This window comes from Euphorbia lathyris, chromosome 2 (assembly GCF_963576675.1).
Source record: "Euphorbia lathyris chromosome 2, ddEupLath1.1, whole genome shotgun sequence".
NCBI lineage: Eukaryota > Viridiplantae > Streptophyta > Magnoliopsida > Malpighiales > Euphorbiaceae > Euphorbia > Euphorbia lathyris.
In genome coordinates, this window is record NC_088911.1 from 23065703 (window position 1) to 23076831 (window position 11129).

The 11129-nt window shown below is 32.3% G+C and overlaps 1 protein-coding gene across 1 annotated transcript; it reads left to right on the forward strand.

Moving 5' to 3' along the window:
• The first annotated feature begins 4873 nt into the window (after window positions 1–4873).
• On the forward strand, window positions 4874–10608 carry LOC136220291 (NAC domain-containing protein 96-like). The gene is made up of 8 exons (XM_066008097.1): window positions 4874–5036; window positions 5180–5336; window positions 5449–5880; window positions 5982–6086; window positions 7391–7885; window positions 7971–8218; window positions 8305–9045; window positions 9180–10608. Exons 5-8 carry the CDS (start codon window positions 7720–7722, stop codon window positions 9396–9398), a joined length of 1374 nt encoding a protein of 457 aa, XP_065864169.1. The 5' UTR covers window positions 4874–5036; window positions 5180–5336; window positions 5449–5880; window positions 5982–6086; window positions 7391–7719; the 3' UTR covers window positions 9399–10608.
• Window positions 10609–11129: the final 521 nt, after the last annotated feature.

Below are 11129 nucleotides of genomic sequence, written 5' to 3' on the forward strand. Positions count from 1 at the left end.
GAAGCCTTCAAGATTAATTAGTTATAAACATATTTTGCACGAAAGTAGTTTAGTTATAGGTATAGTCATGGTCAAAATGGATAATGATGTATTCTTAATTAGTCAATGGATCTATACCAAATTAATCACAATTCAAACAAAATGAGAGATGTAAACTAGATAAATGCAAGCAAATTGCATGCAACTGCTTAATTTAGTTGGTATAATAAAATAAACTGGAAGAAAAGAATAACAATATGATGATGATAGGTATAAAATAGTGCACATATTAGTTTAGCCAAACAAATTATATGTAATTAGTGTTATTTAAAATTTAATTAATATATATATATATATATATATATATATATATATATATATATATATACCAAAATCCTCACTTAAAATGGTTGTTCCATGTGTTCTCATGTGTTTTCCACATTTTTGCATTTTCCAATTATTATATATACAATTAGAAATCAATGAATTATTATTATTATTGTACATCTAATCTAGAGTTATGTTCTTTTTTTTCTTTGGTAAACTTTGGTTATGTTCTTGAAGATATTTATTCTTATATGGTATAATATAATTATCAGTTATTATAGTTACAGAGTTAGTTAGAAAGAGACCAACTTAATTAATTTAGTCTAGAAGATTTGTAACTATATTTGAGGTTAAAATTAACATATTAATGGGCATAATAGAATGAGCAATTACCAAGCATGTTAAGACAAATGAGATTCGCTCAGAATTTCTGTCTTAATTTCTTTGACCATTTTCTAAATCTATGATTAATTTATGATCTCCAATCCAACTAAAGTACAGTAGAATCTCAGCGGTTCCTTCGTAGTCTCATTCTTTAATTATTTGTGGTTCTTATATTCGTTTTTTTTTAATTCTCTTTTACCTTCAAAAGGTTAGGGTTTGATTTTGACTTGGTTTTTACTATAGGTTTTCAATATATGAATTCCCCTTTGGAGATACTGCCAATATCAAGACTTTCGTTAGTGTTCTAGCTTGGGAAACTTGAAGTGATCATGCGCCATTATTTCGAGCAACAGGTTGGGTTCAGCAAACTCACCATTTGCTATTACTATCGACTTTAACACAATGTAATGGTTTTTTTCATCACCATTCTTATATTATATATCAAATTAATTTATTGCTTTTTAAATGAACAATTTAAATCAAATCTTTTATCACAAAATAAAAATGAGGTAAACTTTCTCTATGGGGCAAAATTGATCTATTTTTGTTAAGTGTAAAAATGATCTTCCCATGCCAGTTTTAACCCTTATACCATGTTCATTTAAAGAAAATATATATATGCCTGCAGCTGTGCAATTATTAATGTGTATATCTATAATTTATCATGTTTATTTTATCAGGAAGATGGTGGAGATGATGACCTTCCATTGAAGAGTTTTCATACAAGCTTATTGATTCCACTCTTCAAGAGGTAAAGGAAGGTGAATTGTGAATACTTGAAAAGATGTCGTAAGACACTGACAGAAGAGAATAGAAAGTTGCCTAAAGAAATTCAAGAATTTAGAGCTTTGTAGTTCTGAGCATTTTCTCCTTCTTTAATCGTGGTGTTGTCATATATGGTGCTAGAATCAAAGAATATTTTTTTCTTTAATTCAGGTGCTGTCATATATGTGCTAGAATCAGAGAATTAATATATTATTTTACTCCAGCTTACAAAAAAAAAAAAAAAGATCATTAAAAAACATGTAAATTTACAAGGATTTAAAGATGGTGAATTAGACTTTCCAAGGATTAAAGACGGTGAATTAGACTTTCCAAGGATTTAATATGTAAATTTACAACTTATTAAAAAAATGTTCAATGTTTAAGGATAAGGGCAACCTCAATTTTTAAAATGAAATAAATTTAATTTTAATAAAGTTATGTTATAGAAAATTTTATAAAATTGTTTTGTTTGTTAATTAATTATCGTTGGTTTGGAAAGAAAAGCGTTGAATTTTTTGAATAAATTTATCGACGTATATTTTTTATTGGTTATTTGTGATTAAATTAGTAATATAATAAATATTTTAGATTAAAAAAATTATGGTTAATTTAGTTGTGGTAGACTTATTTGTCAACATTTTAACCACTTTTTTTTTTATATATATAATTGTGTTAGTTATATATTAAATATTTTATATATTGACGTTTGAAAGGTTTGAAAGGTCTGATGAGACAATTAAAATAGTTAAACTAGCTTTTTAAAATTTTCAATAAGATATGATTAAAATTAATCCTAATTAAAAATATTAATGTTAAATTTACAATTCTGTGCATTTGGTTAAATATCGATTCTATTAAAACGTTCAATTTAACTCTTATGGTAATAGTAGTAATGTGCATAAATCTGCAAGTTATAAAAATACCCTTAAGCAACCTATCATAAGCATAGACATAAAAATCATCACTTTATTTTCTTTTTTTTTTTGAAAAAACAAATCATCACTTTATTATACTCCAATAAAATATGAGAAATTTATATTATACCACTAAAAATATATTATTTTCTAAATCTTTTACATTCATTGAATAATTTTTTTATATTTATTTTTATTGATAAAATAATTGGCAATTTTATTTCTTTAAAATGTAAATTTATTATTTTACAATTTATTAAATACGTAAAGTTTTTTTTTTAACCAAAACGAAGCGAGGATATCTTCTAGTAAGATTGAAAGGTGAAAACTCCTCGAAGTGTTTAACATAAGCTAAAGTAGCGGAGTAATAACAAGTCTGCTGTAACGACCCGGTTTGGAATGAGTGGCATCAGGGTAGAAGTCCTGACCAAGGAGCGACCCTAAGGAATGACGATGGGGTAGGAATGAATTGAATCTCACATCGGAAATGGAGAAGGAGTGATTGAGACTTATTAGTAAGATAGAATCCAATACATGCAGACGCTTTTTAAAGCTGTGAGGCCGGTATTTGGCAGGGTGTTACATCTGCTATTCCTATTCCCCCCATGTGCTTGACATTCATATCAACAGATTGTCTAACAAAACAACACTAACATTAGAAAGTTGTGATAAAATCCTTTAGCAATCTAACTAAAACAATAAGATTGTAAGGTGAAAACTCCTCGAAGTGTTTCGTCCAACGCCCGAAAGGCCACATAACAATTAATCTCAATAAAAAATGACTTCGATTATGCATTGAAGGCTATAGACCTGAGTGGAGAGCAAGGCATTCTGTCGGAATGGGATCAGATATCCCTTCCAACAAACCAGCTTTGCAATCAACAACCAAACCAGAATCATCCCGTAAAACACAATCAAAACTATATAGAACTCGGGCTTGATAAATAGCTGCTTCGATATTGAACTTAAGTTGAGTCAAAGGAGGAGGCTGCAAGCACTCCACATTCACACCTTCCATCGATAAAACAGTCGTTGCAGTGGGATGAGATTGTGGAAAAAGGGAATTTGCCGCACCGAAACCAAATGGAGAAAAACTTGCAGACAGCATTATGAGAGGAAAGAAGTTGAACTTTGATAAACGATTACTGCAATTGATGCTTGGTAAGACCAAACATTACCCCATAGAAGAATTGAAGCCTCCTGTTGTAAATGTCGAGGTAATAGTAAGCATTTGTTTGAGAGTTTGAAGGTTAATGGAGGTGAGAGTTAAATGAGGTAATGGAAAGGGAAGGGAAGTGATGGAAAGGAAAGTTAAAAATTAACTTGTTTGAGAGTTTATAGGATGTAAATGAGGTTAAATGTTTAACTTCGTTTGAGAGTAAATATGGAAGGGAAGGAAGGTTAAATTTACTCTGCAGAGATAATAAATTTTAAAAAACTTTACCTTACTTCCATTAACCTCCAATTTGGAGGTTAGAGGAAGTAAACATTTAACCTTATTAACCTCCATTTACTCTAAAAAAAACTCTCAAACAAGATTAACTTAATACTTAACCTTCCATTACTTACATTTACTCCCGTTAACCTCCTCCTAAAAGGGTTAAAGAAAAACCCTCCCACCATTCTTGGATAGTACTAAAAGGTGTGCAATTGATTTTACATTATTTAGGTGGATACATCGAGCCCCCGAGTAAATTTTAGGAGTGTGTCGTTAACTAGTTTTCAACAACCTATTGGCTCCCTATATGAGATGGCTGATATATCTAATTCTGAATATTGTTGGAGTACATCGTCAGCTACTAGCGTCCAAGAACCTCCAATTCAAGAAGTGGAAACTCACTATAAGGAATCAGATATTTCATATCTCGATGATTTGAGTGATTTTTGCATTTTCTGAGGTGAGATATTTAACATTTTGTCAAATTTTTTTAGTTTTATCACTTGGACAGTGACAAAGACACTTGAACTTTGTTCTTACTTTACTGGGATTTTTGCAGATAGTTCAAACATGGGCATGGGCCAGGCTCGGACCGGGCCTGTCAGTATTTTAACAAAACCTGACGAGTCCAAATCCAGCCCAACCTGTAATAAATTGAGTCGGGCTCGCATCTGTATATTAAAAAAAAATACAATTACAATGTCACACCAACTTTTCTTAATAAAAAATAGTACACATAACACAATATTTAATAAGTTTTGTTTATCGAAACATCAAATCCAAAATAAATTACAACATAAAAAATATAATTAATTTATATTTATAAATAAATATATATATAAATATATATAGTATATTGGGCCGGACCGGGCCGATAGAAAATTCATATAGTCCAAACCTGTCCAGTTTCGGGCGGATTTATACAGGCTTAGACCGTACCGAACCTGACACCAATTTCAGTGCGGGCGAATTGCTATGAAATAAAATGTGAAGCAGGAATTGCAACGCATTTTTTGCAAGGGCATCAGGCATCAGCTAATTACATGTACAAATTATAATGTACCCAACATAAAAGAGATTTTATGGGAAATGATGGTGTTAGAAGGACCAGAAGGCATCTTTCGGAGTCGGATGGGGGCTTGCTCGCTCGATTCCAAGGAAGTTCACTAGTAGTGATACTGTAAGGGAGAGGAGAGCAACTGCAACTGCTGACAACAATTGCAACTAAGGTTTGTTTTACTGTCTCCACATTGATTTTTGCTCTCTTTCAGGAACTCCGCCATTGAGTGTCATTTCTCAATGATCTACTATCATTTTTGCTGTTTCTTCTCGTCCCTTGTCTAATTCCATGTTTCTTTATTTTCTTTAAAAGGTATGGAAATTCAAACACAGTTAATCCCAGAAAACTTCACCCCACAGACGAAGATTTGCTTGTTCATTATTTGATGCCTAAGTTACTTAAACAACCTATTTATGATTTTCACATCATGGTCATTGAATTAAGCAAATATGACCCTTGAATCTACTTGGTAACTATGCTTCCTTTCTTCAAAGGATCTACTTTTTCTTGTTCAATGAAAATTTGTAATTTGTTAGATATCTAGTCAAATTTCTAATTAAGTGAAATATTTTCTAATTCAGCTTCTACTCAAGGTGAAGAAAGCAACCACTTGGTTTCTTATTTAGAGAGTCAACATCTTGATAAGACTATATGCAAATCAACTAATCCAGAGTTTACTCAAACTTTATGCAAGAGGATTGATATTCCATCCTCTTACAAAGACGAATCAACTTATTACTCAGATGACTATTACATTGTCTGGTAACAAATAAAGAAGACATATTTAGTCAGGATTTTGGAAGTCAAGATCCTACAAACAGAACTGATATACCAGCCTCTTACAAAACACCTTTTGACGAGGCTGATATATCAATCACTAGAAATTATTGGATTGGATTGAAGACACTACATTTCAAGGCATTCAAACTGGTAAACGTAATACGCCAGTCCTTGAAGATAATCAAGTTTCCTTGATGGCTTCTTTCGATGTTGGGGACAATACGTCTACTAAGGTAAAAGCAAAACATGTTTTGGACTGTTTATGACATCATTTTCTTATGTATGAAAACCGAAGTGAGAACTTAGGCTAACGATATTGTGATTCCTTGTGCAGATAAATGTTCAACAATGGCCGGAAGAGTTCTTGGAACTATAACAGGCCAGAATTCTGCACCAACAGCCTATTAGAAGCAACCAAAGCCTCAACCTAGTGGCTTAGGTACATCCATGTTTACAATAACAAGATATTTATATACACTAGAGTGAGTGTTGGTATGGTTAGTTATGTATGGCTAAAGAGGGTAGCTTATTTCAATCTGCTATGCATTAGTATGCATCAGTAAAATTCCACTGACTATTTACTGCAGGAACCAAACAGCTCTACTCATGTTATTTGATACCTTGTGTCAATGGTTGATTGGCCAAATGACATATATGCTAGACTCGATTTTAGCTTCGGCACCTGCTGCAATACTAAAAAAATGTTCTTTCCGTAACAAACCATGTAATACACTAGGAATACATGGGATACCATGTAGAGTAAGATGCTACATTGATATATTTTACTTAAGAACAATAACATATTTACAAGGTTCTCCTTCAATCAAGGAGACATTGTACACCCACAGCAGCCTATAACAATGCTTTAGTTGACTTAGGCATGCTTACATTTATTACATTGACTTATCCTATAACATTTTCGAACCTTGTGGAGAATGTTTCCTGTTCTGATGATATGAAATGGGAACTTATATAATAATGATGTAATTGTATTAAGCACTACGTACCAGCATGTATTTTATGAATATGTAGCTTTGTGAATTATCAAGTTGCCTTCCATATTGTTTTGATACATGAGCTGAAATTGAGTATAATTTCATATTATATCTGGGTCGGTCTATAATGTATTATATCATGCATTAAATTACCCGATCATTCTAATTTTGGTGGACTGAGCGTCTGATATTAAATTTCAACACATCAGACCCTTGATTATTTATTTTTGGTCACATTAGAGTGTCCTCATTTCATGTGTTTGAAATTGTAACTTTTACAGCTCGATAGGTTTTTTAAAGTTGCTACATTACACATAAAACACTGTTTAGGAAGTGTTATAAATGCAAAATTTGCACACTGATGAAATGAATAACGCTCTATTAACTGAATTTTATGTTCAAAACGCTAAACTAACTGAGTTTTATGTTCAAAGCTGATTTTTTTTTAAAATTTTTTAATCATCAAAGGCGGCTTAATGTGGCCAAAATAATGACAGATCAAGGGCTCATTCAGTCATAAGCAGAATGATAATGGGTTTAGGATACTTTTTGCCCTCAACATATGGACAGTGGTTTGCATAGTAGAATCCAGAATATGTGAATGAGAATTCCCCAAATAAAGTAGATAAAGTTATTACACATCCTATTATTGATATGAATATGATAATTATATGTAAACTGTGCAAGGATATCAGCTGATAGAGAGAGAGAATTAGAGTTGATTGTGTTGTATTGTATTTCTCTACAGGGCTTTTTGACACCAATAGTGGCGCCACAATGAGTGATTTTCAACTTTATTCTCCATTACTTCTCAATGAAGTAGACAACAACTACTGTGTCTTCTTGTCTCTTTTGAATGCCTTTTTATGCTCATGTGAATCCCATTCCATCTATTACTATCACTCTTTCTCGCACTTCACCAGAGCCACAACTTCTACTCCTTACCCCTCACTCATTCCTTACTCAGATCTTAGTCCTTAGTTCCTTAGTCTCTAGTCCTTAGTCCTTGCTGCAACTGTGACACAATATTCACAACTCGAGACTCTCACTTTCCTTGACGTTTGTTCTTGAAGGTGAATGCGTTTTAACCCAGAAAACGTACCCCCCGGATGGGGATTCTATCCCACTGATCAACAATTGCTTTCTTACTATTCTCAGCTGCAGGAACTGATTGCTCATCCCAACCCTGACTTTGACATAAAGGTCATTACTTTAAGCGAATATGACCCCTGGGATCTACTTGGTAATATCTACTTCCTTCTTTAATCTATTATTCTTGCTGCTACATTTTTATACTTCATTAAAAGTGAAAATATATGCGTGTTTAGCTAAGTTCAAGAACAATTCTGGTGGGAAAGAGATGTATTTCTTCACTCCCTGCGAGTATAACGAAAAGACTGGCCGGCGCAAGAGGAAAGCAGGGAGTGGGAACTGGCAATGCAGCGGTGAACCTCGCTACATTACTCGTGAGGATGGTGATGGTGTGATTGGGACAAAGAGAACTTTCGTATTCCATAATCCTGATTCTACTAAATTTATTATCACTGAATATGAAAAACTCAACTTGCCTCCCCAGGTAAGTAATTGCCCGTATACTTATGTACTAGCATGAACTGTTTGCTTTGGTTATTGAAATTGTTGCATATATGAATTTTTGTGCAGGGTTATGTTTTGTGCAAGTTAAAAATTAGCACCAAAATTAAGAAATCAAAACCAGATTGCAACAAGGCTAGACCAAGAAAGAAAGCCAGAAAAGCCAAAATTTCAGATGCAAATCAAGATACTAAACAAACGGTTGCTAATTCAGCCAATGGTGAAGGCGAACCAAGCAACCGTATGGCTTCTTATGCAGAGAAGCAAAATCTAAACTATGAGATTCCAATTTTTGACAGAACAGCTGAATTAATTCCTCAAGACCCCATTGTTGATGAGATTCCGAAAAATGGATCATTTTCTCAGAATGTTTTTGATAGTTTATCAGAGATATATGCTACTGATGATCTATTCGACATGACTGCGATTTCAGCCTATGATAAGGATGAGTCAATTTCTCAGTATCTTGTCGACGATCCCTATGAGAAGACTGGGAATTCAACCTTTGACAAGGCTGAATCAATTTCAATTTTAAATCATCAAAAAGATGAAGATTCCTACAGAAGAGATTCCTGTTTTGAAAATCAAAATGCAGCTGAGATGACTGCAAATTCATCTCATGAAAATGCGGATACATCAGCTCCTGTAGAAGGTGAAGGGAATCCCCTTATGAAATCACCTGATTTTGATACTCAAAATCGTTACGAGGAGAAGGATGTATCATCCCTTGATAATTATTGGAGTATACTGGATCCTTTAGTTGGAGAAACTAGACTTGAAGATACTAATTATCTCTCTACATTTGGTGAGGTGAGAAAAGGAAAATTTCTACTATGGTCTTGGACCACGCTGGTCCGATACTGCCATGTCGGTGTGGTGTGGGAAAAGGCATGCTTGGCGGGTTTATTGATAACAAATGTTTAACTTAATGGTTTTTTCTGCAGATTAACATTCAGCATTCGCTGGAATGGTTAGAGGAATTCTTGGAAGTGAAAGACAACAATGAGGCACCAGAACTTGGGGGGATTTTCGGACAAAAATCCGCCCATTCTGACACTGTGAGGCCTTATGAACTTGGAAATGATTTGACAAATAAAAACTCAACACAAGAAGTTTTTGAAACACTCTTCATTCCAAATTCAAAAGAAAATCAAACCATTTGACTCTGTTCAAACTCTGATTTTCAAATCTCTTTTCAAAACCATTCAAATTCCTTCTTCAATCAAAATTAAGATTCCGTGCAGTGCTTGTTAAACAAGCTTTGCTATGCAGTTCTTTTGAAAAGACTGCATTTTTTAAAATCATTCAAATTTCTTGCAGTTTTTGTTACGCAAAACTGCATTTCAAATCCCTTATTCAGAACAATTCTAATTACATTCTGTTCTTACGGAACATACTTTGCATTTCAAATATATTCTCAAAATGATTCTAATTAGATGCTGTTCTTCTGAACTGCATTTCAAATCCCTTTTCAAAATGATTCTAAACATATGCAGTTCTTGTGAACTGCATTTCAAATCCATTCTCAAAACAATTCTAATTACATGCTGTTCAATCTCTGAATTTCAAATCCATTCTCAAAAGACAATTCTAATTAGATGCAGTTCTTGTCAGCTGCATTTCAAATCCATTCTAATCAGATGCAGTTTTTATGAAAGACTCAGGTTTTCAAATCCATTCTCAAAAGCATTTAAATTACACGCAGTTCTTATGTGGAATCTGCATTTCAAATCCATTCTCAAAACAGTTCAAATTCTACTCAGTTCATGTTAAACAGATTTCAAATCCCTTTCCAAAATTATTCAACTTCTTGTTTAAAAAGTATGCATTTTAAATCCCTTTACAATCGAATTTTAAACAGTGAAATTATTTAAAATTTGATGCAGATTTCTAAACAAATTCAATCAAATTCTACATTTCAAATGCTTTAACAAAAAGTAAGCATTTTCCCAGACATTTTCTATAAAATAAAAAACATAAAAGTATTCAAAGTGGAGTGGTCCATTAAAACAAATTTGATTTTAAAAAAGAAATTTTTTCTCCAAAACCTCAGTTCAAAATTATAAGCAGTTTAAAAAACAAGTCAGTTTTATTATCACTCAGAAAATAATTTGTTTATATATATAAAAGAAAAGAATACCTTTGCAACCGAATCCTTCAGTAAGATGAAATTATGAAAATCTATCAATACTATCTATAAAGTATTGACATGGCAACAATTCTAAAGGATTTTGCTTGACATGGCAGCTTCCCGGACCTCCCACTTATAATTTGTCTACTAGTGTTAGATCTCTGGAATGCAATATATTTTTTCTAATTTTGTATTAAGTATGCCTACATGTAAGATTTATGTATTAATGTTGTTGAATAAATAATCAGGCATTCAAATTTTCTTTGTGATTTTTATTTGAAAAATTAGAGTATGTAGAATAAATCAATCACTCAATATTACTAAAAACTTCTTTGAATAAAAATGATCATATGTTGTCTTCCCATCATAAATAATACAAGTAAAAAAGTTTTTTTTTTTTGTTTCTTTTTATTATAAAGATTGCAACATACATTTGACTACAACTAGAAATAGGGTAGGGAACATATAAACTGAGTTAATTTCAAATAAATGCTATGTGGTTTTACGTTTTTGCAGATCTGTATCTATGGTTTTTTCGTTATAAACTGAATCTTGTGGTTTCTCTTTTATTTATTTTTTATTTTTTTATTTTTTCTAGATGTTCTCAACGTCTCGAAATTTCAGACGCTGAATGTCTGAAAAATCCCAGAAATTGGAATTCCATAAAGAAGAAAAAGAAGAATTCTTAAAATATGGTTATGAAAACGAATAGAATATACGCCTAATAACTTGATTTCTAAACAATCACAAAGATTGGACTGGA

Coding starts and splice junctions, on each gene's coding strand:
- LOC136220291 (XM_066008097.1), top strand. CDS start 7,720: ATGCGTTTTAACCCAGAAAACGTACCCCCCGGATGGGGATTCTATCCC. Junction 7,886..7,970: donor TGACCCCTGGGATCTACTTG/GTAATATCTACT, acceptor ATGCGTGTTTAG/CTAAGTTCAAGAACAATTCT. Junction 9,046..9,179: donor ATCTCTCTACATTTGGTGAG/GTGAGAAAAGGA, acceptor TTTTTTCTGCAG/ATTAACATTCAGCATTCGCT.